The 26,575-nt window shown below is 44.7% G+C and overlaps 3 protein-coding genes across 3 annotated transcripts in view; 2 read left to right on the top strand and 1 right to left on the bottom strand.

The window, feature by feature from the left end:
- Positions 1–26,575, bottom strand: part of LOC126459917 (chondroitin sulfate N-acetylgalactosaminyltransferase 2-like) — a 163,294-nt gene that overhangs the window by 100,553 nt on the left and 36,166 nt on the right. The window contains exon 3 of the mRNA XM_050095890.1: positions 15,047–15,198. Within this exon, the coding sequence (XP_049951847.1) occupies positions 15,047–15,185 (139 nt within the window). The 5' untranslated portion in view covers positions 15,186–15,198. The remainder of the gene's footprint in view (positions 1–15,046; positions 15,199–26,575) is intronic.
- On the top strand, positions 15,184–16,368 carry LOC126456894 (uncharacterized). The gene has a single exon (XM_050092735.1). The coding sequence runs from the start codon at positions 15,184–15,186 to the stop codon at positions 16,366–16,368; it is 1,185 nt and encodes a 394-aa protein (XP_049948692.1).
- LOC126456888 (serine/arginine repetitive matrix protein 1-like) overlaps positions 16,403–26,575 on the top strand; it is an 83,954-nt gene continuing 73,781 nt past the window's right edge. Inside the window, exon 1 of the mRNA XM_050092722.1 lies at positions 16,403–17,965. Within this exon, the coding sequence (XP_049948679.1) occupies positions 16,403–17,965 (1,563 nt within the window). The remainder of the gene's footprint in view (positions 17,966–26,575) is intronic.

Raw genomic sequence — 26,575 nt, 5'->3', positions numbered from 1 at the left:
TTTCAAACCCTTAAAGATAAGTTAACACACAGTCCTGTATTAGCCTACCCAGATTATAATAAAGAATTTATTTTATCCTGTGACGCAAGTGGTCATTCAGTAGGAGTTGTTTTGAGTCAGAATATTAATGGCGCGGAACACCCCATAGCCTATGCTTCGAGACAACTAACAACGGCAGAAAGAAATTATTCCACAACGGAGAAAGAATTGTTAAGTGTTATTTATGGTATCAAATACTTTAAATGCTACTTGTATGGTAGGAAATTCAAGGTCATCACAGACCACGCAGCTTTAAAATGGTTGCTTGGATTAAAGGATCCATCTAGTCGTCTTACCCGTTGGGCCCTATGTCTTTCCGAAATGGATTTCGAAGTTATCCATAAACCAGGCAAAAAACACACGAATGCAGATTGCCTAAGTCGGAAAATAGCACTTTTGGAAGCAACAGGCCGAGATACTGAGGACTGGAGAAAGGCACAAGATGAGGATACAGAATGTAAAAAATACGCAACTCAAAAACAATTTTGCTTTGAAGATGGTGTATTATGCAGTAAAACAAAACTTGGACCGCGAATTGTTGTTCCTCAACACCTTAGACAAGAAATAATGGCAGAGGCCCACGATCATATCCTTGCAGGACACGGTGGACAGCGGACAACCGAAAGACGAGTAGCAGAGCGATTTTGGTGGCAAACCAGAAAGCAGGATGTTGCGCAGTACGTTCGTAATTGCGTTGCGTGCGCACAACGAGCTGAACTTTCTCGTTCAAAAATACCCTTACAGAGGCTCCCCGAGGCTTCATGTCCATTTCAAATCTGCGGACTGGATCTCTACGGGCCATTTCATAAAACACCTGCTGGTAATAAGTATGTTCTTACAATTATCGATCACTTTTCACGCTATCTAGCTATGGTGAGTCTCCCAGATCAGCAAGCAAATACAGTTGCCCAAGCTTTAGTTAACAACTGGATACTTAAATTTGGAGTACCTGAAGTTATTATCACAGATCAGGGATCTAATTTTATGTCTGAATTAATGAAACAGCTATGCCTCTTATTAAAAATACGCAAATTACGCACAACTCCGTTACACCCTCAGTGCAACGGGCGCACAGAAAGAGTTCATCGGACAATTGGCAAGATGCTTAGTTATTATATTAACGAACAACATTCTAATTGGGATACGTATTTACCAATAATCGTGTCGGTATACAACGCCAAAACGCATGAAGCAACTGGCATGTCACCTTATGAAGTGGTCTATGGGAAAAAAATGCCGTCCCCTTTTGATGTAATCAGGCAGAAAAACGGAAAAGTCGGAGAAACAGTAAGAGATTTCAGTCGAATGATGAAGGATGTATGGAAAAAGGTTCAAAAATCTAATACAAAGGCTTTGGAACGACAGGAAAGATTAGGTAATACCCAAGCTAAATATCCAAATTACAAAATCGGTCAGTGGGTTATGCTTTCAACTCCTTACATAGCGAAAGGAAAAACGAAGAAATTTGTAACAAATTACAGAGGTCCTTACCAAATTATTGAGATCACGTCACCAGTCAACGTTAAATTGCAACTGCCCACCCGAACTACCATTGTCCATGCAAGTCGTTTAAAACCTTTTAAGGGCGCTCCAGATGTAATTCCTTCAACAATAGTGTCTGCTTTTCCGAAGGGTGGAGGAAGTTCCCGTAAAGGAAAAAGAGTGGCCACGCCAGCACAACATACAGACATGGCACCATACAATCTTCGTTCAAGGGTGCGAATGTCGTAGTTGAATCTTAGTAGACTGTGGACAGTATACAAATGTAAATAATTAATAAATTATAATGGTTTATTTTTTAAGAAAGAAAAGTTGAACGTAGAAACATGTAGATCTTGTAGTTAACAATGTATTTCCTCTTTTCTTTATTTTTGTTTTTACTAGGTTGGTAGGTTCATAACCATGTTGTTTGCTTTTTTCAGAAAACGCCATGCAAGCATTTCCTACATAAAACCTATCCTACCTCAATTACTCCCTTGACAGTTCCCTTCTGAAGTCATTAGATATGTTCATAAACTCGCAGCAAGGCAAAATTGATGCCAATGTTATGATGCAACATGTCTTACAATTAAAAGGTGAACAAAACTAAAATTATAATGCTAGAAACGGGTATATCTGGAACCTTTGTGTTGGTGTTTCTGCTTTGTACAGTTTTCTTTTAGTTACAACGAAAAAATAAGCCAAATAATAATATACCACTTCATCAAATCCCTGTTAACTGGATACCACACTCTTAACTGGTGTACTTCAGCAGTTACTTTTGAGCATTAGTGTATTAATTTTGTTTATTGTACTTCATTCTTTATTAAATAGTCTCTTGTTAACATAAACAATACTGTAGAATAGATATTCTTGCATTAGTATAGGGTAGATTAAACAGCTGTTGCTATGTAATTTTCTAAGTGCAAAATCTATTTTTTGTTTATTCATTGTCATCAAGATTTGTTACACTTATTACAACCATTTATGTAAGAACTATGTGATTCATGACCGTACAGTGCTTTTGTAAAGTGATAAGGTATTTTCGACATACTTAATGAGAAGCGTGTGTAATCTTCTAAGTCGAGAGTTTTCAGTGTTTGTGCTTTTTCCGTGTGAAGAGTGGAGGAATGTTGAGTGGTAAATTCGAGGGCGAATTTCTCCGAAGGGTGGAGGAATGTTGAGTGTTACTTAAGTAAATAAATTAGTGAAATCAAAGTGAACTAGAAATTAGAATATAAATGGAAAACTTGGTTTAGTTTAGAGAGTTACATACTCGCATTCAGTGGGCAGAACAGCAGAACGGAAGACACAATGACCGTGAAGTCAGCGAGTTCCACATAAGCGGGCGCTGTCGATTCAGCCGTCAGGGCATCGCCCGACCGGCTCACGTGTTTCTCAGTTGTCGCATGTGAGCAAAGGCCCTCGCCTACATTCCAAGAGCCAATGACCGACATTAAGAAGATTCTTCGAGAAGCTTTTCAACGTGACGGAAGAGGCAATGACCGGCTCTCGTGTTTCTCAGTCGTCACATGCGATCAGAGGCCCCCGCCTACATTCCAAGAGCCAATGACTGAGGTCAAGAAGATTCTTCGAGAAGCTTTTCAACGTGACAGAAGAGGCAATGGCCGTGAAGTCGTTCACCTCCAGTGAACTGAAGTGAATAAATACGCGAGACGCGGTGGACCCGACAGATGAAGACAGATGAAGACAGATGAAGACAGAGGAAGACAGATGAAGACGGGGACGAAGACGGGAACGGAGACGAAGACGAGAGACGAAGGAAGAAAGAAGAGTAGCAGTAGTTTTCAGTCAGTTTCGGTGCTGAAGACCGTCATGCAAGAAGAGACTACATCATGCACAGACGCACCAAGTCCGCCGCTGTAATGGAATAGCAAGCAGCAGCCGCGGCGCCAGAAGACAGAAGTTAAAAGGTATTTGAAGTCTGGTTTTTACATACCCGGGTGACTCGTGAGGACGGGAAGGAGACGGCCTCACCTCAGCAGTCACCTGTGAGCTGGGATAAAGACCTGACAACCGAAGACTGGCAAGCGGGAGTCCGTGGTTCGAGTTCGGGACACTGGCCTTGCCCCGCCGCGCCGCTCCGCTGGTCGACTCACAACACACGCGGCCGCTTAGAGAAGAGAAACACTGGGACGCCACACCCAAGGTATCATCCGATGCACGACGTCGCTCGCAATAATTAAACGGGCCACCTCGCGCTGCGCGTCTCCAGGTCAGCTGGGCGAGACGGCGACACGAGATACACACCGCTACGCGTAATCAGACGCCGCCGCCGCCGCCGCCGCCGCCGCCGCTGTCGCAGCAGAGGGCAACGCAAACGACACGGCTGCCGCTCTCCGAACCAGAACGTCCCAGTAAGATACAGTTGTACAAATCTTCAATAAAAGTTATCTTATGTAAAAATGATGTTTCATTCGACCTCATACCCGAGCCAAGGGAGAACCCACCCTGCCCACATGTTGTAAGAGATAAAAGTTAATTTATTTAATATTTTCACCCTGACAGAATGCTTTAGAATGCTCATCCTGACAATTGACAGCATCAAAAGAGAAAACCCAGTTACATTGAGTGACAGAACTGTCACATTTAGTAACACAACTGTTACATTTGTGTCAGAAGCCGTTATAGTTGTTACAATAGGGAGCAAGTGCTACACTGGGACGAAGATTTTGGCCAGGAGAGGATATTGAGTCGAACAGCATGAAACGTGTCCAACCACTGATGATTCCAAACAAAAATATTTTTTCTGCACCTACATCTTGCAGCATTACACACTAGATACTTCTGTATAGATTTTTGTAATGAGTAATGCTGCATCTTTGGCCCCACTCATGAACTACGTAGACTGATAAGTTCTACCTTACAGATTCGCATTTCCTGGATTGCTCTGAATTTGCTGGAGGGCGAGGTGGTATGTGCCATTTTAGATGAAATGCTACCACAAATCGCAGTTGTTTAGTGCTTTGCGGTAGGCTGAATTCCATTGCAAAGTTTTTTGCTGTTATTTCCACAGAAAAAAGGTATTAAATTTGTGGATAGTGAACGTGAAGTTTCTATGGCAGCTAGGCAACTGGATTCGCATTCGGGAGGACGACGGTTCAATCCCGGGTCCGGCCATCATGATTTAGGTTTTCCGTGATTTCCCTAAATCGCTCTAAGCAAATGCCGAGATGGTTGCTTTGAAAGGGCACGGCCGACTTCCTTCCCTAATCCGATGAGACCGATGACCTCGCTGTTTAGTCTCTTCCCCCAAACAACCCAACCCAACCAACTGGCCTCGAGTGAAGTTCAGGGGCCCTCTCAGATATGTCAGAGGAACCGCCAGGAGATAGTGTGTTTCCGGTGTCATCAGCCAGGTCATCTGGTCTGAAAAAGTAGGCAGACGCGAGGAAAACAATTGCGCAACAGTGCAGTGGAATGTAATAGACTTAGCCGTGGACCACCACATCGTATTCATAGCAAGCAAGGTATGAAGCCTAATTCATTGCCTTTTATTTTTGTTAGTTCAAGTACTGAACCTTTGTGTGCTCTACTGCATTCAAGGTACTAGGCATCCTTGCTAGATTGGAAAATACTATCATCGCTAGCAGGGCATTGAAGGGTTTAGCACGATGACACATGCCAATAATAAACATATGGCCACTAATGGCAATGCTTTTTCTATACTTGTTTCATGTCACTTCAAACTTAAAATAAACAGTTTCTCTTGCCCATTTCATTTTCTGATTTTTAAGGGGCTTACTACCCCTGTGATTTTGGGATGCGATTCTTTCTCTGGCTAAGACCTCCCTGTATTATTAATTATATGGATAGACAATGTTTCTTTAAGTTTAAAGAGTGTATTAAATTCCCTTTCTGCCTTCATGGATCTCATTGTGGAGCTTATGCAGTTAGTAGCGGGATGGTCTCTTTGATCTGGGAGGGGCCATGAGCTTAAAGTTTTGCAGCAGTTCCCTGAAGTGCTCAGAGACAGATTGGGGTTTACTAATTGCATTCAGTGTCACATGCAGTTGACTGATTTGGTGCTTGTGAGGCAGGCTCTCTATAAATTGTCACCTCCTAAGATGAAGGGAAATAAGGGAGCTACGTTGTATTGTAATTCATCTGTTGCAGGATGAGTTTATTAGACCTTCGGTGTCAACTTACGTCTCGGCTTATTTTTTTTTTTTTTTTACCTAACTGCCAGGGAGCAGGATATCGACCAGTTGTCGATTTGTCGATTATGGGGCTCAAAATTAGAAAGTTGTACCTGATTTGGTCCCCATGCCCAACTTACATCATTGATTTTCTTGCTTCTCTGCCATCGAGTCCGTTAGCATCTTGACTTAGACCAGACTACGTCATCCCGTTAGCCGAGGAATCCAAGTGTTAACACCTTTTGCACCGATTACGACTTGTATGAGTTCAGTCGAGTTCCCTTTCATCTGGCTGCAGGAGCGGCATTGTTATCAAGGTTGCTAGATTCGATGCAGGGGGAACTCAAGTTCAGCTGCGTGTACAATTACTTAGATGACAGAGTGATACATAGTCAAACCTTTGAGGAGCAGCTGGATGTTTTGTTCCAGGTTTTGACAGGGTTAAGAACGCGGGAGCTACTGTCAAGCCATCGAAAGTGAATCTTGTTCGCAGCCAGATTTTCTTTTTGGGACTCGTTGCGTCGAGTGCTGACATGGCCATTGAGCAGTGTTGGACTCAGTCCCTTTATGATTTGTAGCCACCAAGCGACAAGAAAGGGATTGGGCGTTTTATAGGGATGATCAATTTTTTTCGAAGCTATTCCAAATTTTGCCTAACTAATTGACCCCCTCAATCTGCTCCATGAAAAGAACAAGTGGTTTTGTTGGACGCTGGCCCAGCAAGCGGCCTTCAATACGTTGAAGAAGGTTCTCGATAACTTGCTGGTTCTGGTAATCCCTGATTTTAATCAGGACATTATTGTCCACACCGTTGCCTCTCATTTGGGTGTAGCTGCGGTCCTTCTTCAGGGCAAGGAATGTGTTTGTCCGAGGCTGAAAACTAGTACTCAGTTTATGAGTTGGAAGTGTTAGAAAAGTTCCTCTTCCATCTGGAACACAAGCCTTTCTGTCTGGAGAGGGACAACCAAGCACTCAGCTGGGTGCTTTCTAGACTACGCAAAACCAGGCGTATTGGAAGTATTGCGTGCAGGGCGGTGCGAATTTCTGCTTTTAATTTACAGTGAGAGCTGTTAAAAGGTTAGTGGCACAATGTGAGTTGTGAAAGATGGCGAAACCTGACTTGAATACTCGCAGGATCTGTTTTGTTCCTTCCATGAGGACAGCCCAGAGGACAAAATCTCTATCGACTATCAAAAATCATTCTTGGTTGCAGGGCTGTGATTATTATTTATTTAATGACGAGTTTCGCCCCATTCGGGCATCTGCAGGTAGGTAGATATTAGATGGTGTTAGGCACATGGGATATAGAGCATATAACACATCACAGCAAATAACTGCTCTCGTGAAATATTCGAAAACACTGCTTGGTGTCTTTGTTGTGGCATGTGACGTTGTCTAATGAATACAAAACAGGATCAGACCTACATAGATCTGTCAGAATGTCGGCGTGTTGGAAGTGTAGTTGCCCACCTTCGAGCAACGCTAATAGTAGAATCTCAAGATGCGTGAATCAGGTGAAATTCGTCATTGGTAAATAAATAATAATTATAATCCTGCAATCAAGAATGTTTGTTACTGGTTGCTGTACCATCCACACCATGAGTTGAAAAGAGTTTCATGTGCTATGTCTCCATGCACAGAGGAGCGTTATTATTAGAGTTTTGCGTCCGTTTACGGATTCATATGGTTTCTCGAAGGCTCTGAGCACTATGGGGCTTAACAGCTATGGTCATCAGTCCCCTAGAACTTAGAACTACTTAAACCTAACTAACCTAAGGACAGCACACAACACCCAGCCATCACGAGGCAGAGAAAATCCTTGAACCCGCCGGGAATCGAACCCGGGAACCCGGGCATATGGTTTCTGTCGCTTATTTCGAGCAAATCGGTTATGATGGTGGCCAAGATTCACCATTTCACTAGTATCTTTACCAGTTTTGTCCCTCCTAAGATAATTGTCTCAGATAATATGGCTGGCCGTGGTGGCCGAGCGGTTCTAGGCGCTTCAGTCAGGAACCGTGAGACCGCTAGGGTCGCATGTTCGAATCCTGCCTCGGGGATGGATGTGTGTGATGTCCTTAGGTTAGTTAAGTTTAAGTAGTTCTAGGGGACTGATGACCTCAGCTGTTAAGTCCCAGAGTGCTTAGAGCCATTTGAACCATTCAGATAATATGGCTGCTATTCTTGCAGCGCCATTTAAGATGTGTTGCATGGACTATGCCATCGAGCACGTGACGACCATCCCCTGCTATCTGCAGCCATCCTTCGCCGAGCAGATTAACAGGAATTTAAAGATAGCGTTGATTATATATCTCGCTAAGTGTCATTCGCGCTGGGAGAGCTCGGTACGGTTGTTGTGGTTAGACTCTAACGCTGCAATTCATCAAGTACATAGAACCACACCTTCCCGGTTGATGCTGGGCCATTCGATGAACTCACCCCATTCAAACTTGTAGACCTGCTTCCGGAGAGAATTGATCCTTCGGATATTAAGTCCAAGTGCAATATGGCCATCGAAATATTGCTTGTGCGCATCAGAAGCAGGCCACGTTGTATAATCAAGAACGTAATACCTGTGTTGGGAATTTGGTTTATGCGCGTAGTTTCTGGGCTCAAAATGAAACCGGTCAGGGTATTGTCCAGAAGACGCTCCCTCTATTTGCAGATCCACGCAAAATAGTACAAAAGATTTCCCCTGTCTCTTTGTGGATATAGCACGCCTAAACAAGGAAACGAACGCGGATGCACGTCAGTCAGATTGAGCTCCTTGTGAGGCATTTTAGCGTGGAGGTGTGAGACGGTCTGTAATCGATTCCACAGACTGTCTTGCTTCCCTCGCGCGATGTACTGCTCGCCACTGTCTGATGGGCATTGAGGGCCGCAAGCAAGAATGCAGAAAACACAGACCGTGCGGGAAGAGCGCAGTTCTGGAAGGGCAAGCGAATATCCCGGTTAGGAGACCGAATGGCTTGCTGTGCTCGGCTCGGTTATGAGTTTATTGGCGGGCACTAGATGACGTGGCGCGGAATTGATCCCTGATGATCGTGGGAGACAGCAGTCGAGGTAGAACAGTGTGCACGGATGCATATGTAGCGACGGCTGTGTTGGCCGTGTGATGTCCGGAATATATATCAGCGGAAACGTTCTTATTTCAGAGTGAAGTGTTACTTACCCGTCTTGTACGGGCTTATTTTGGGATACGCCGCCCCGTGTGGAAGTGAGCTCCGCTTTGCATCGATTTTAGTTGGCCGTTGTAACCGCACTGGCTGGTATCATTGTGTGAGTCGCAAAATATGGTGTACCGTGAATGCTATGCGCTTTTAATTGGCTTCATGATGAAAGGTGTTTTGTCTGGTTGAAAGTTATTATATGAGATTAGACAAAGGCAAACTTCACTACGTAACTGTAAGGGTGAGCATCTGCAAGTCTGTAAAATAAACTGTGTTCCCTGCCAGGAGTTTGAGCGAGTTCTCGTCCTGTGCCCTACTGAAATGATCTTCATTAGGTTTTGTATTGTACTGTATTGTATATTAACCGCGAACCTAGAAACGGCGGAGAGGCTCCGTCCCCGCCGCAGCCGCAGTGGTCCACAACCCCACCCCGACTACCGCAGTCCACTTCACCCCTCCGCCGCCCCACACCAAACCCTGGGTTATTGTGCGGTTCGGCCCCCAGTGGACCCTCCAGGGAACGTCTCACACCAGACGAGTGTAACCCCTGTGTTTGCGTGGTAGAGTAATGGTGGTGTACGCGTACGTGGAGAACTTGTTTGCGCAGCAATCGCCGACATAGTGTAACTGAGGCGGAATAAGGGCAACCAGCCCGCATTCGCCGAGGCAGATGGAAAACCGCCTAAAAACCATCCACAGACTGGCCGCCTCACCGAACCTCGACACAAATCCGCCGACCGGATTCGTGCCGGGGACCAGGCGCTCCTTCCCGCCCGGAAATTCATTAGGTTTACGTTAATATCTTTTCTCGTATGTTCTGTTTATTAGCCGATGTTCTGACAGCATTTAAAAACAGGGCTTTGCTGTTGCGTGTTGTTTTTAAAATGCTTTTAAATTGGCTTTTAGTGGTTTAGATTTTACAGTGTTTTAAGCGGTACCGTGGTCAATTAAAGTTGGAGTAATCAGCTTCCTAATTTATGCCAGTGGTCGTTTGTAAACTGTTTCGTTACTGGACGGTTATCGGTAGACGTAAATTCACAGCTGAGTCGTTATTGCAATACAATTAGTAGATGCCGTACATTTTAATTTAAAGCTTTGTTTTGAAGAAATGTAAAGCTTCTTGTTGTGCACAAGATATTCTTTAAATAACAGCTGCTATAATTTATGTCCGTCCGCCCCGATAGCTGAGTGGTCAGCACGGTGATCTGTCACGGCAAGGGGCACGGTTTCGATTCCCGACTGGGTTGGAGATTTTCTCCGCTCAGGAACTGGGTGTTGTGTTGTCCTCATTGTCATTTCATCATCAACAGTGGATGGCAACGGGAAACCACCACTTCAATCACTTCCCTAGACGCTCACGCGGTGGACCTCTCTGACCAGGCTTCCCCCACGACAAGACCTGCCGAAAGGCAGAACACAACGTTTTAGTAAGAATTTATGTCCACTATTTGTTCATTCTGAGTCCCGAGCTCGGGGCGCTTTTTAATGCTTGATAATGTGGGGTTTAAAATATTTGTGTATTAGTCGCTATACGCAGAGCAGACAGAACATTATGGCCACCGATCTGCTATTGATATAAACCGGTACAGGCGATAGCAGCGTCACCTGGAGAGGAACGACTGCTAGTCAGACACACTCCACGGTGCGTGTAGTATGAGTGAGCGTGCTGTCCGTGCGGAGAATGGGGAAGGCGCGCGATTTACCTGAGTCTGACCGAGGGCAGATTGTGACTGCCCGGTGGCTCGGCACGAGCAATTCGGAAACTGTACGACCTGCCGGGTGTTCGAGGTGTGCTGTGTTGAGTGTCTTCAACATGTGGCGAAGCCAAAGGGAAACCACGTCCAGACGTTGTGGGAATTGGCGGTGACCTCTCATTCAAGATGTCGGACGTGGTAGGCTGGGCAGACAGGGGGTGAACTTTGGCGGAACTGCCGGCCGGTGTGGCGGAGCGCTTCTAGGGGCTACAGTCTCGAACCGCGCGACCGCTACGGTCGCAGGTTCGAATCCTGCCTCGGTCATAGATGTGTGTGATATCCTTATGTTAGTTAGGTTTAAGTAGCTCTAAGTTCTAGGGGATTGATGACATCAGTAGTTAAGTCCCATAGCGATCAAAGCCATTTGAACCATTTTGTGGCGGAACTAACATCAGACTTTAATGCTGGGCGAAGTACAAGCGTGTCTGAACATGCAGTGCAGCGAACACTCCTAACGATGGGCCTCCGCAGCGACGACCCATGCATGTGCCCGTGTTAGCAACACGGCATCGACAACTATGACTGAAATAGGCACCTCGCCTCAGTTGTTGACCCTCTAATCATGAAACGACGCGACGCAGCCATGTTTCGATTCATGAGGGTCAGTAACTGATAAAAAAAAGGGGCCCCGCGGGGTCCCAAGGTCGAGATGGCGGCTGTCCATGTCCCGCTGAGATAATTTGTCCTTTTAGGACAATTATCTGGGGAAGCACCCACGCCAGCAAAAGGTTGGCGCGTGTAAAAGTTGTCTTTTTGGAGTGACAGACACGTGAGTATTGATAACTGAAATTGCTTAGCAACCAATCCAGTATATAAGGCGGCATGAAATTGTTGTCTTCACAGTATGTCCTCTGAATCCACTGCGAGAACGTCTATTGTCTCTGACGAGCTGCCGGAAATAGTAAGTACATTTCTGTGTAATGGAAACTTTGTACAAATTGCCTTTTGTGGAAGTCTTCAAAATGCCTTGGATGTTTATCAGTTGGAGTTACCACAAACTGTACGGGAAGATATTTTATTGGAATTTCGTTATTCAAAATTTAATTTCATGTTAAATTCGTATAGACGTAGGGCGCAGTGACAGAGCGTTGCACTGTCTCATGAATCCCGATACCTTCTTCATCATGACGATGGGAGGGCGCGAATCCACCGTCTTCCGGGGGACAGAGACAAGTTGGCGGCGGCTTCATTATGCTCTAGAAAGCATGGATCTATGGGAGCTCGTGGAAGGCACCATGACGGCCAACGCGTGTCTTGCACAGGTTGCAGACCACGTACAGACCTTCATGACGATCATGTTTCACGACAGCAGTGGCATTTTTCGAAAAGATAGCGCGCCATGTCACAAGACCACGAGTGTTCCAATTGATGTGCTGGACCCGCAGCTCGCCAGATCTGAATCCGACCGAACACATCTGGGATGTGACTGCACGTGGCATCAGAGCTCGTTGTGCTCTTCTCCGAAAATTACGGTATTTAGTGTGCAGATGAGGTGCTAACTTCCTCCAGCGACCTACCAAGGCCTCATTGCTTCCGTGCCGTGACCCGTCACCAGCGTTACCCACGCCAAAGGTGGACATACCGGCTATTGGATGGGTGGTCATAATGTTCTGGCTGATCAGTGTAGACATGCGCTTTTCTTGTTTTAGAAGCCACCTGCACCTCCCTGTAAGCAGACTTGATGTTATTGCAGATGGCCACTGTCGGCATAACATGGATCATGCTGGGGTGTTGCGCCCGTCTCTTGTAACAGATGGTTGAACTGCGTTGTAGTTGATGATGTTTTTAGCAACAGTTGTGCAGCGCTGGGTAGTCGCGCGGTCTCAGGCGCCTTTCCACGGCCAGCGCGGCTCCCCCCGTCGGAGGTTCGAGTCCTCCCTCGGGCACGTGTGTGTGTGTGTTGTCCTTAGTGTAAGTTAGTTTCAGTTAGATTCAGTAGTGTGTAAGCTTAGGGACCAATGACCTTAGCAGTTTGGTCCCGTACGATCATACCACAAATTTCCAATTTGCAACAGTTGGCCGGCCAGAGTGGCCGAACGGTTCCAGGCGCTACAGTCTGGAACCGCGCGACCGCTACGGTCGCAGGTTCGAATCGTGCCTCGGGCATGGATTTGTGTGATGTCCTTAGGTTAGTTAGGTTTAAGTAGTTCTAAGTTCTAGGGGACTGATGACCTCAGAACTTAAGTCTCATAGTGCTCAGAGCCATTTGAACCATTTTGCAACTTGTTTATTTAATGTAAAAACTTTGTAATGAAGTGCTGCGAAATTTAAAAGTTTGTAGCCCTTAAGTTACTGTCCTAGTACTTCCGAGATTGAACATAGTTTATCCTTTCTCTTGTGCTTACAGGGAGACTATTCTTGAACTATATGAAAAAAATGTAAATTTGTAACAAACTACTGCGTGCACACACTTTACTCAACATGTAAACGTCACTACAGATTTGCGGATTTAGGTTATGACATGTTCGATGTGGTAACCATCATTGGCGATGATGTGGCGCAGACAAATAGCGAAGTTCGGCATGACCCGATGAAGTGTCGGATCATTGATGCTGTCGATGACCTCCTGAGTGGCTGTTCTCAGCTTATCAATGGTTTTGGGGTTGTTTCTGAACACCTTGTCCTTAATATAGCCCCACAAAAAGGAGTGGCATGTGTCCAGATCCGGATCACAGGGCGACCAACCGATGATAATGGGTACTCCAGAGCCAGAATGTGGTCCCCAAAGGGATCCTCCAGGACATCAAACACTCTCCTGCTTCCATGAGGTAGAGCTCCATCTTGCTTGAACCGTATCTTGTCGAAATCAGGTTGGTTCAAATGGCTCTGAGCGCTATGGGACTTAACGTCTGAGGTCATCAGTCCGCTAGAACTTACAACTACATCACACACATCCATGCCCGAAGCAGGATTCGAACCTGCGACAGTAGCGGTCGCGCGGTTCCAGACTGTAGCGCCTAGAACCGCTCAGCCACCCCGGCCGGCTCGAAAATCAGAGTCACTTTGGATAATGAGGGTGAAATCATCTTCCAAAACCTTCACATTCCGTTCGGTAGTCACAGTTACATCAGGGAATATCGCACCGATTATTACGTGACTGGACATTCCACACCACACTGTCACCCATTCAGGGTGAAGACACTTCTCGATAGCGAAATGCGGATTTTCAGTCCCCCAAATGCGCCAGTTTTGCTTATTGATGAACCCACCCAAATGATACTTGCCTTTGTCCCTAAACCAAACCAACTTCGGTTACACGATAAATCAGTATAATCTAAAAGCCGTAAGTTCAACGTAATACCTAGGTATTACAATTAGAAACAACTTAAATTGGAAAAAAAACACATAGAAAATGTTGTGGGGAAGGCTAACCAAAGGCTGCGTTTTATTGGCAGGACACTTAGAAAATGTAATAGACCTACTAAGGAGTTGATCCGTCCTCTTTTAGAATACTGCTGAGCGGTGTGGGATCCTTACCAGGTACGACTGACGGAGTACATCGAAAAAGTTCAAAGAAAGGCAGAACGTTTTGTATTATGGCGAAATATGGGAGAGAGTGTCACAGAAATGATGCAGGATTTGGGCTGGAAATCATTAAAAGAAAGGCGTTTTTCGTTGCGACGGAATCTTTTCACGAAATTCCAATCACCAACTTTCTCCTCCTATTGCGAAAATATTTTGTTGACACAGACCTACATTGCGAGGAACGATCACCACGATAAAGTAAGGGAAATCAGAGCTCGTACGGAAAGATATACGTGCTCATTCTTTTCTGCGCGCTATACGAGATTGGAATAATAGAGAATAGTGAAGGTGGTCCAACGAACCCTCTGCCACGCATTTAAATGCGATTTGCAGAGTATCCATAAAGATATAGATGTAGAACAGCGGATTCTAATCCAATCGTGCAGTTTGAATGTCCTAACGAAGAAATTATAACGATTTTATTTCATGTAGTTCAATAATTGTCACCTGTATGAGTGCCCTTATGCAGTGTTTTAGTTGACTGAAGTTTAATGCTGCATTGATAGAGATACGGACCTTAGTCTCAAGGAAGTCTTAAAATTATTCAGTGAGGAGAGAGGGCAGGGGCAGTTCAACAACCTTGAGAAACAAATATGTAGACATGAAGAGTAAATATGTACAATGTCAAATACATATTTCTTATTTGAAAGTTTTAAGGGATTTCACATACAAAATTCGGAGGCATTACTATTCAACATGCCCTTGTACTTACAAATATATTGAGAAAAGGGGATACTGGAAAAAGCAGTCATGTCCACATCAAATTAATTCTCAATCCTCTAATATGTGTGCAGTTTTGAAGCTAAATGTTTCGGACACTTTGTGCAGTATAGGCTAAGCCAATAGTCGTCATCCCCATACCCAAAGATGCAGGCAGGTGCTCAGCACGGCAACAATCTCAGCTAGACTGGCAGCTCACCTGTGGAGACATCTGTGAGTGCGGCCTCGGACTGTGACTCCACGCTGCAGCGGCCCAGCAGCAGCAGCAGCGTCAGCAGGGAGATGGAGCACACCACCAGCAGCAGGCGCACCCCCACCAGCAGCCGCGTTGGCACCATGCGGGCTCCGTCTCTGCAGCAGTCAACAGAGTCAGCAGTCAAAACACGTGCAGGAGTCATACCCCCACCAGCAGCCGCGTCGGCACCATGCGGGCTCGGTCTCTGCAGCAGTCAGCAGAGTCAGCAGTCAAAACGCGTGCAGGAGTCGTGCCCCCACCAGCAGCCGCGTCGGCACCATGCGGGCTCCGTCTCTGCAGCAGTCAGCAGAGTCAGCAGTCAAAACACGTGCAGGAGTCATACCCCCACCAGCAGCCGCATCGGCACCATGCGGGCTCCGTCTGCAGCAGTCAGCAGAGTCAGCAGTCAAAACACGTGCAGCAGGCGCACCCCCACCAGCAGCCGCGTTAGCACCATGCGGGCTCCGTCTCTGCAGCAGTCAACAGAGTCAGCAGTCAAAACATGTGCAGGAGTCAACCCCCACCAGCAGCCGCGTCGGCACCATGCGGGCTCCGTCACTGCAGCAGTCAGCAGGCTCAGCAGTCAAAACATGTGCAGGAGTCATACCCCCACCAGCAGCCGCGTCGGCACCATGCGGGCTCTGTCTCTGCAGCAGTCAACAGAGTCGTACCCCCACCAGCAGCCGCGTTGGCACCATGCAGGCTCCGTCTCTGCAGCAGTCAGCAGAGTCAGCAGTCAAAACACGTGCAGCAAGCGCACCCCCCACCAGCAGCCGCGTCGGCACCATGCGGGTTCCGTCTCTGCAGCAGTCAGCAGGGTCAGCAGTCAAAACACGTGCAGGAGTTGTACCCCCACCAGCAGCAGCGTTGGCACCATGCGGGCTCCGTCTCTGCAGCAGTCAACAGAGTCAGCAGTCAAAACACGTGCAGGAGTCGTACCCCCACCAGCAGCCGCGTCAGCACCATGCGGGCTCCCTCTCTGCAGCAGTCAGCAGAGTCAGCAGTCAAAACACGTGCAGCAGGCGCACCCCCACCAGCAGCCACGCCGGCACCATGCGGGCTCCGTCTCTGCAGCAGTCAGCAGGGTCAGCAGTCAAAACACGTGCACGAGTCGTACCCCCACCAGCAGCCGCGTCGGCACCATGCAGGCTCCGTCTCTGCAGCAGTCAGCAGAGTCAGCAGTCAAAACACGTGCAGCAGGCGCACCCCCACCAGCAGCCGCGTCGGCACCATGCGGGCTCCGTCTCTGCAGCAGTCAACAGAGTCAGCAGTCAAAACACGTGTAGGAGTCGTACCCCCACCAGCAGCCGCGTCGGCACCATGCGGGCTCCCTCTCTGCAGCAGTCAGCAGAGTCAGCAGTCAAAACACGTGCAGCAGGCGCACCCCCACCAGCAGCCGCGTCGGCACCATGCGGGTTCCGTCTCTGCAGCAGTCAACAGAGTCAGCAGTCAAAACACGTGCAGGAGTCGTACCCCCACCAGCAGCCGCGTCGGCACCATGCGGGCTCCCTCTCTGCAGCAGTCAGCAGAGTCAGCAGTCAAAACACGTGCAGCAGGCGCACCCCCACCAGCAGCCGCGTCGGCACCATGCGGGCTCCGTCTCTGCAGCAGTCAACAGAGTCAGCAGTCAAAACACGTGCAGGAGTCGTACCCCACCAGCAGCCGCGTCGGCACCATGCGGGCTCTGTCTCTGCAGCAGTCAGCAGAGTCAGCAGTCAAAACACGTGCAGCAGGCGCATCCCCACCAGCAGCCGCGTCGGCACCATGCGGGCTCCGTCTCTGCAGCAGTCAACAGAGTCAGCAGTCAAAACACGTGCAGGAGTCGTACCCCCACCAGCAGCCGTGTCGGCACCATGCAGGCTCCGTCTCTGCAGCAGTCAGCAGAGTCAGCAGTCAAAACACGTGCAGCAGGTGCACCCCCCACCAGCAGCCGCGTCGGCACCATGCGGCTCCGTCTCTGCAGCAGTCAGCAGGGTCAGCAGTCAAAACACGTGCAGGAGTCGTACCCCCACCAGTAGCAGCGTCGGCACCATGTGGGCTCCGTCTCTGCAGCAGTCAACAGAGTCAGCAGTCAAAACACGTGCAGGAGTCGTACCCCCACCAGCAGCCGCGTCAGCACCATGCGGGCTCCCTCTCTGCAGCAGTCAGCAGAGTCAGCAGTCAAAACACGTGCAGCAGGCGCACCCCCACCAGCAGCCGCGCCGGCACCATGCGGGCTCCGTCTCTGCAGCAGTCAGCAGGGTCAGCAGTCAAAACACGTGCAGGAGTCGTACGCCCTCCAGCAGCCGCGTCGGCACCATGCAGGCTCCGTCTCTGCAGCAGTCAGCAGAGTCAGCAGTCAAACCACGTCCAGCAGGCGCACCCCCACCAGCAGCCGCGTCGGCACCATGCGGGCTCCGTCTCTGCAGCAGTCAACAGAGTCAGCAGTCAAAACATGTGCAGGAGTCGTACCCCCACCAGCAGCCGCGTCGGCACCATGCGGGCTCCCTCTCTGCAGCAGTCAGCAGAGTCAGCAGTCAAAACACGTGCAGCAGGCGCACCCCCACCAGCAGCCGCGTCGGCACCATGCGGGCTCCGTCTCTGCAGCAGTCAACAGAGTCAGCAGTCAAAACACGTGCAGGAGTCGTACCCCCACCAGCAGCCGCGTCGGCACCATGCGGGCTCTGTCTCTGCAGCAGTCAGCAGAGTCAGCAGTCAAAACACGTGCAGCAGGCGCATCCCCACCACCAGCCGCGTCGGCACCATGCGTGCTCCGTCTCTGCAGCAGTCAGCAGGATCAGCAATCAAAACATGTGCAAGAGTCGCACCCGCACCAGCAGCTGCTCGGCCACCAGACGGTCTCCATCCCTGCAGCCATCAGCACTCACTCTTGACGTCAGCAGGGTCAGCGGTCAAAACACATGTAGAAGCTGCTCCTCCACCGACAGCTGATAAACAACGTATGATGAGTATTCAAAAGTATAGGCATCTATTGCTTTTTTAAAAGATTTTACTTATTCATCTACATCAATGTTATTTCCTTCAAATTGCCTCCATTCAATGGACAAAAAGTTCTATCTGAATCTAGTTTAAGACAGTTTATTTTCAGCTAACATTTCTCTGTATGTATGTATGTCTAAAGACCTGAAGATAAACAGGACATGTTCGAAACGCATTGTATTTTGTTAGATTGAACATAAAACAAAAAATAAAAAAGTGTGTAGCAGCAAAAATTAAAAATAAATAAGTCTTCATTCCATATCCCAGCTTTTTTTCTATATCCGAAACACTTCTCGAACTTCATCCTTGAGTTGGCTTTTAGCTCTCGTCTGCTTTAGTAAAATGACGACATTCTATTGTTTTCATTGTTGTTGGGAACAGAAAGCTACATGGAGTCATGTCTGGTGTATTTGGAGGCTGCAGCACAATTACAGTATTCTTTTTGGCCGAAACTTCACTAATATACAACAATTTCTAAGTAACTGCATTATCGTGATGCAAAGTCTTGAATTTTTTCGCCACAAACGTATCGGTTTGTTTCAGTTGCTTCACTCAAATGGTGCTGAAATTGTAGGTTCAATGTATGTGATTGACGAGTGCTACTTTAACTTCTACTCCTCAATTTATATCAAAACTTTAGCTTCAAAGTATGCTTTACTGATGGCTTGACGTAGCAGCGAGAACTTACGGTGCACTATCCCGTTAAAATCAAAGAACAGAGGGGGCATAACCTTCTCATTTGACTGCACTTGGCGAACGTGTTTTGGTCCTGGCGATCCATAATGCTTTCAGTGGAACCACTGAGCTTTCATCACTTGTGATCACTTCATCACTTGTTACGATGTGTTCCAGTAGTTCTGCATCGTTGATGACTCCTACGCAACGTGCTTTTGGCGCTTTTTTATTCGAAATTCTGCAGTTTTGGCACTAGCCTTGCTGCCACATGTTTCAATCCAAAGTCATCCGAGAGAATATGTCTTGAGTCGGTCTATATGCCAATATTATCACCAGTTTCTCCGTTTGTGGCACAGCGATCGTTCATAATCATTTATTTCACTCTTTTTACAGTTGCTTCAGTTGATGATGTATCCATATCGTTTCTCTACCATCGTTAAATATAACATTTGAAATTTAATAATGAATATTATGTTCAAATGAAAGTTCCTTTGGCTTATTATTATTGCTGTGACTGTCGAAATTACGATGTACGAGAGAAATTTGCTTTCTCCACAACGTTGTCACTGTGCAGCAGTTTATTCTGGGAACATTGCATTCTGAAGGGTCAGTAAGTACTATCAATGATAAAGAGAAATCTTTATATATCTTTGCTATATTTTTCTTTGGAGCACTGTAGATTGTCGATTGCCAACATGCACTGATATACGCTACATTTATGTGCTAAATACGTTAGAAACCGCGGTAATAACAAATAATATTATGCTTCCGCAAAACTGCAGCTGAGCTTATTATACGAAGCGTCAATCTACTACGAATAAGTAACCAAAACTAGTCTCTAATAACGTCCGAACCTCCACAGAGAGGAAGGAAATTTCTCGAACAGAGATTGAAAATATGTACAGGGTTATTACAAATGATTGAAGCGATTTCACAGCTCTACAATAACTTTATTATTTGAGATATTTTCACAATGCTTTGCACACACATACAAAAACTCAAAAAGTTTTTTTAGGCATTCACAAATGTTCGATATGTGCCCCTTTAGTGATTCGGCAGACATCAAGCCGATAATCAAGTTCCTCCCACACTCGGCGCAGCATGTCCCCATCAATGAGTTCGAAAGCACTGTTGATGCGAGCTCGCAGTTCTGGCACGCTTGTTGGTAGAGGAGGTTTAAACACTGATTCTTTCACATCACTATGCGTGAAACTTGCCCGCACGCGTTCAACCGTTTCTTCGCTCACTGCAGGCCGACCCGTTGATTTTTCCTTACAGAGACATCCAGAAGCTTTAAACTGCGCATACCATCGCCTAATGGAGTTAGCAGTTGGTGGATCTTTGTTGAACTTCGTCCTGAAGTGTCGTTGCACTGTTATGACTGACTGATGTGAGTGCATTTCAAGCACGACATACGCTTTCTCGGCTCCTGTCGCCATATTGTCTCACTGCGCTCTCGAGCGCTCTGGCGGCAGAAACCTGAAGTGCGGCTTCAGCCGCACAAAACTTTATGAGTTTTTCTACGTATCTATAGTGTGTCGTGACCATATGTCAATGAATGGAGTTACAGTGAATTTATGAAATCGCTTCAATCATTTGTAATAGCCGTGTACATTGCTCCACTGCTAAGAATTTCAGAGGGCAGCTTATTAAAACATATTTCAATAAAATTATTTTTTCTACACTGGAGTCATTAAAATGAACAGGAGACATTTTGTTCTTATGTTGTTGTTGTGCTCTACAGTCCTGAGACTGGTTTGATGCAGATCTCCATGCTACCCTATCCTGTGCTAGCTTCTTCATCTCCTAGTACTTACTGCAACCTACATCCTTCTGAATCTGCTTAGTGTATTCATCTCTTTGTCTCCCTCTATGATTTTTACCCTCTACGCTGCCCTCCAATGCTAAATTTGTGATCCCTTAATGCCTCAGAACATGTCCCACTAACCGGTCCTTTCTTCTTGTCACGTTGTGCCACAAACTCCTCTTCTCTCCAATTCTATTCAATACTTCATCATTAGATATGTGATCTACCCATCTGATCTCCAGCATTCTTCTGTAGCACCACATTTCGAAAGCTTCTATTCTCTTCTTGTCCAAACTATTAATCGTCCATGTTTCACTTCCATACATGGCTACACTCCATACAAATACTTTCAGAAACGACTTCCTGACACTTAAATTTATACTCGATGTTAACAAATTACTATTCTTCAGAAACGCTTTCCTTGCCATTGCCAGGCTACATTTTATATATTCTCTACTTCGACTATCATCAGTTATTTTGCTCCCCGAATAGCAAAACTCCTTTACTACTTTAAGTGTCCCATTTCCTAATCTAATTCCCTCAGCATCACCCAACTTAATTCGACTACATTCCATTATCCTCGTTTAGCTTTTGTTGATGTTCATCTTATATCCTCCTTTCAAGAAACTGTCCATTCCGTTCAACTGCTCTTCCAAGTCCTTTGCTGTCTCTGATAGAACTAAAATGTCAGCGGCGAACCTCAAAGTTTTTATTTCTTCTCCACGGATTTTAATACCTACTCCGAATTTTTCTTTTGTTTCCTTCACTGCTTGCTCAATATACAGATTGAATAACATCGGGGAGAGGCTACAACCCTGTCTCACCCCCTTCCCAACCACTGCTTCCCTTTTATGCCCCTCGACTCTCATAACTGCCATTTGGTTTCTGTACAAATTGTAAATTGCCTTTCGCTCCCTGTATTTTACCCCTGCCACCTTTAGAATTTTAAAGAGAGTATTCCAGTCAACATTTTCAAAAGCTTTCTCTAAGTCTACAAATGCTAGAAACGTAGGTTTGCCTTTTCTTAATCTATTTTCTAAGATAAGTCGTAGGGTCAGCATTGCCTCACGTGTTCCAATATTTCTACGGAATCTAAACTGATCTTCCCCGAGGTCGGCTTCTACCACGTTTTCCATTCATCTGTAAAGAATTCGTGTTAGTAGCTGTGACGTATTAAACTGATAGTTCGGTAAGTTTCAAGTCTGTCAACACCTGCTTTCTTTGGGATTGGAATTATTATATCCTTCTTGAAGTCTGAGGGATTTTCGCCTGTCTCATACATCTTACTCACCAGATGGTAAAGTTTTGTCAGGACTGGCTCTCCCAAGGCCGTCAGTAGTTCTAATGGAATGTTGTCTACACCCGGGGCCTTGCTTTTAGATTAGATTACATTAGATGTGGAACGAGTCAAATTTTGCAATACATGACAAAATTAAGTTAATTTAACAACATAATTAAGTTAATATAACAACTTTTTTATTTTTTGTTTTTTTTTATTTTTTTTAATTTTTTGGTGGGTTTTTCTTTTTTTCTTAATTTATATCTAAAAATTCCTCTATGAAGTAGAAGGAGTTGTCATTCAGAAATTCTTTTAATTTATGCTTCGATACTTGTTGGTTATCTGTCAGATTTTTGATACTATTTGGTAAGTGACCAAAGACTTTAGTGGCAGTATAATTCACCCCTTTCTGTGCCAGAGTTAGATTTAATCTTGAATAGTGAAGATCATCCTTTCTCCTAGTATTGTAGTTATGCAAACTGCTATTACATTTTAATTGAGTTTGATTGTTAATAACAAATTTCATAAGAGAGTATATATGTCTGCAGGATTATCTTTGGTGTACTCCAGCTTTTATTCTGATTACACGCTTTTGTGCAATAAATACTTTATTCCTCAGTGATGAATTACCCCAAAATATGATGCCATATGCAAACAATGAGTGAAAATAGGCGTAGTAAGCTAATTTACTAAGATGTTTATCACCAAAATTTGCAATGACCCTTATTGCATAAGTAGCTGAACTCAAACGTTTCAGCAGATCATCACTGTGTTTCTTCCAATTTAATCTCTCATCAGTGGCCACATCTAAAATTTTTGAATATTCTACTTTTGCTATATGCTTCTGATTAAGGTCTATATTTATTAATGCCATCATACCATTTACTGTACGGAACTGTATGTACTGTGTCTTATCAAAATTCAGTGAGAGTCCGTTTACAAGGAACCACTTAGTAATTTTCTGAAAGACATTATTGACAATTTCATCAGTTAATTCTTGTTTGTCAGGTGTGATTACTATACTTGTATCATCAGCAAAGAGAACTAACTATGCCTCTTCATGAATATAGAATGGTAAGTCATTAATATATATTAAGAACAACAAACAGCCCAAGACTGACCCTTGTGGAACCCCATTCTTGATAGTTCCCCAGTTTGAGGAATGTGCTGATCTTTGCATATTATGAGAACTGCTTGTTTCAACTTTCTGCACTCTTCCAGTTAGGTACGATTTAAACCATTTGTGCACTGTCCCACTCATGCCACAATACTTGAGCTTGTCTAGCAGAATTTCATGATTTACACAATCAAAAGCCTTTGAGAGATCACAAAAAATCCCAGTGGGTGGTGTTCGGTTATTCAGATCATTCAAAATTTGATTGGTGAAAGCATATATGGCATTTTCTGTTGAAAAACCTTTCTGGAAACCAAACTGACATTTTGTTAGTACTTCATTTTTACAGATATGTGAAGCTACTCTTGAATACATTACTTTCTCAAAAGTTTTGGATAAAGCTGTTAGAAGGGAGATTGGACGGTAATTGTTGACATCAGATCTATCCCCTTTTTTATGCAAAGGTATAACAATAGCATATTTCAGTCTATCAGGGAAAATGCCCTGTTCCAGAGAGCTATTACACAGGTGGCTGAGAATCTTACTTATCTGTTGAGAACAAGCTTTTAGTATTTTGCCTTGAAATTCCATCAATTCCATGTGACTTTTTGCTTTTAAGCAAGCTTATTATTTTCCTAATTTCAGAAGTGGGTGAGATTTCAATTCTATCAAATTGCATAGGTATGGCCTCTTCCATTAACAGCCTAGCATCTTCTAATGAACACCTGGATCCTACTATATCCACAACATTTAAAAAATGATTATTAAAAATATTTTCAACTTCTGACTTTTTGTTCGTAAAGTTTTCATTCAATTTGATGGTAATACTGTCTTCCTGTGCTCTTGTTTGACCTGTTTCTCTTTTAATAATATTCCAAACTGTTTTAATTTTATTATCAGAGTTGCTGATTTCAGACATGATACACATACTTCTGGATTTTTTAATAACTTTTCTTAATATAACACAGTAGTTTTTATAATGTTTGATAGTTTCTGGGTCACTACTCTTTCTTGCTGTCAGATACATCTCCCTTTTCCGGTTACAAGATATTTTTACACCCTTAGTAAGCCATGGTTTGTTAAAAGGTTTCTTACGAGTATATTTAACTATTTTCTTGGGGAAACCGTTTTCAAATGCATTTACAAAAATGTCATGAAATAAATTATATTTTAAATTGGCACCAGGTTCACTTTACACCTCATCCCAGTCTAACTGCTGTAGGCTTTCCCTGAAATTTGCAATTGTTAAATCGTTGACTGAACGTACTACTTTGGAGGACTGTTTACTATTGCTGAATGGAGCTATGTCATATATTGTAACTAGCTATGCACCATGATCAGAAAGTCCATTCTCAACTGGCTGAGCATTTATCTGGTTAAACTTATCTTGGTCTATAAAGAAGTTATCTATCAGTGAGCTGCTATCCTTCACCACCCGAGTAGGAAAATCAATAACGGGTGTAAAATTGAAAGAACCGAGTAATACTTCAAGGTCATTTTTCCTATTACCCTCTTTCAGAGAATCTACATTGAAGTCCCCACAAATAATAATTTGCTTCCCCCTGTCTGACAGATAGCACAACAAGGATTCCAAATTTTTCAGAAATAGATGAAAATTTCCTGATGGGGACCTATATACAGTTACAATTATAAATGTGCCTTTATTTAATTTAAGCTCACAGGTCCATGGTTTCTCTACACAAAACTTTTTCGTTTCTATACTTTTTGCACAATGATAACTTTTGACATATATGGCAACTCCTCCTTTCTCCATATTTTCTCTCATTATATGTGCAGAGAGCTTATATCCACTTACATTTACCTTATTCATATCAGTAACAATGTGGTGCTCAGACAGGCATAGTATATCTATTTCATCCTCAGCTTCTAAATCTTCTAAACAAACCAGAAGCTCATCTATTTTATTCTTTAATCTCCCAATATTTTGATGAAATATACTTACATTATTTTTAATTACACTTTTATGAGAGCCTTTCCTTACTCTAACATTTGCAGTACTCTCCTGTCTGAGTTTCTCATTGTGCTTAGGCCTAATTCTTATGCCAGTGGTCACATGGTGTTCAGAGAGGCAGATTATGTCAACTGGGTTGGGTGACTTTAATTCATCAATGCAATTACCTAGGACTGAGATACAACTTGGTGGAGATAAAATTTCTCGTGATTGGTGAAAATTTATAACTGATAACTGTGATTGGTGATCCAATGTGCTAGAATTGTGCTGTTTAATTTCTTTCCTAAACTGAAGATTTGTTTCAATCCTGACCTCTCGTAGAACTTGACATCTTTCTGTCTTACCTATCCTAAAAAAGGTGCTGCTCCAACACCTGTAACCACTGGTATTTTACCATTCATGGCAGTGCCTCCCCCCCATAAATTTCCTGCTATTACCCCAGCCAGTTTCCCCTTCCCTTTCCTGTTGAGATGTAGGACGTGCCTGGTATAGTCCCACCTACTGAGAGAATCAACAGGAACCACACCAATATGAGCCCCCATACCCGACCCAAGCAGCCGTTCCAACTCCAAATTAACTCTCCCAACAGAAGAGTTAAAATGAGGCCGGTCATGGCGTCTCAGGACAGATACAAATTCAACATTGGTGTGTCTCGATGCCGACGCAATCTTTACCAGGTCACAGTCTATACTGTACCCAGGATCTCTGTCGATACTGTTCCCTGGCCCTCCCACAATAACCACGGTGTCTTCCCTGGTAAATCCTTTACAGAGTGAACCTAAATCCTCTGTCACCTGATCCAGACTAGCACTTGGTTTGAAAAAATTGTGACCTGGTATTCTGGTCCTAATTCCTCCTGCAGAAGTTGGCCTACACCTCTGGCATGAGAACTGCCTAACAACAAAACTTTCTTCCTTTTCAATGACTTTCCTACATTCTTTCTGAATTTACTATTGAAAGTTTGCCGTGTCCTGTCTACACCTACCTCTGCTTGAGGCTCATCAGTTTCTAACTGAAGCAACAGGTCAAACTTATTTTTGACATTCACCACAAAACTGTCAAACTTAGTTCTAGGCCTGTTCCTTCTGCTACCTGTTGCCACTTCCCACCTCTCTTTGCCCTTCTCCCTCCTTAACCTGTCCAGATCTTCCCTAGCCTGATCTAGCTCAGCCTGAAGGGCAGCAATTTTCCCCTCCTGTTCCACTATCTTCCTATCTCTGTTGCAAATCCTACATAACCACTGAGGAGCCTGATCCACTTTCCCGACACCCACGCCACTGCAGGCCCCCAATGAAAAAAACTACTGCATCCATCACACCAAACCCCGGAACTAACAATTCTACGGCAAGTCAGCCACTTCTCTCTCATGGCAAAAATAATACTTTAGCTAGACTAAATCAATTAAATTACCGAAAATCAAAAAAGACGTTACAAGAATTAAGCCTATTCACAAATGTATATAAGCAAGTTTCTGATTTAAAATTCCGCTGTTTTTCTGAGATCTGTATTAAAACAATGAAGGTATACGCTATTTATTATATATTTCACTCGATGGAATGAAAAAAGGACAATTAAACGAGATACTTTAAGTTTTATCCTCCAAAAACGTTACGAGAATTAGGCCTATAAACAAATGTATATAAGCAAGTTTCTGATATAAAGTTACG

Source organism: Schistocerca serialis, chromosome 1, assembly GCF_023864345.2.
Source record: "Schistocerca serialis cubense isolate TAMUIC-IGC-003099 chromosome 1, iqSchSeri2.2, whole genome shotgun sequence".
NCBI classification, from domain to species: Eukaryota; Metazoa; Arthropoda; class Insecta; order Orthoptera; family Acrididae; genus Schistocerca; species Schistocerca serialis.
Note: the sequence above shows the minus strand (reverse complement) of the source record. Positions and strands in the feature narration are given on the sequence as shown.

Coding starts and splice junctions, on each gene's coding strand:
- LOC126456894 (XM_050092735.1), top strand. CDS start 15,184: ATGCGGGCTCCGTCTCTGCAGCAGTCAACAGAGTCAGCAGTCAAAACA.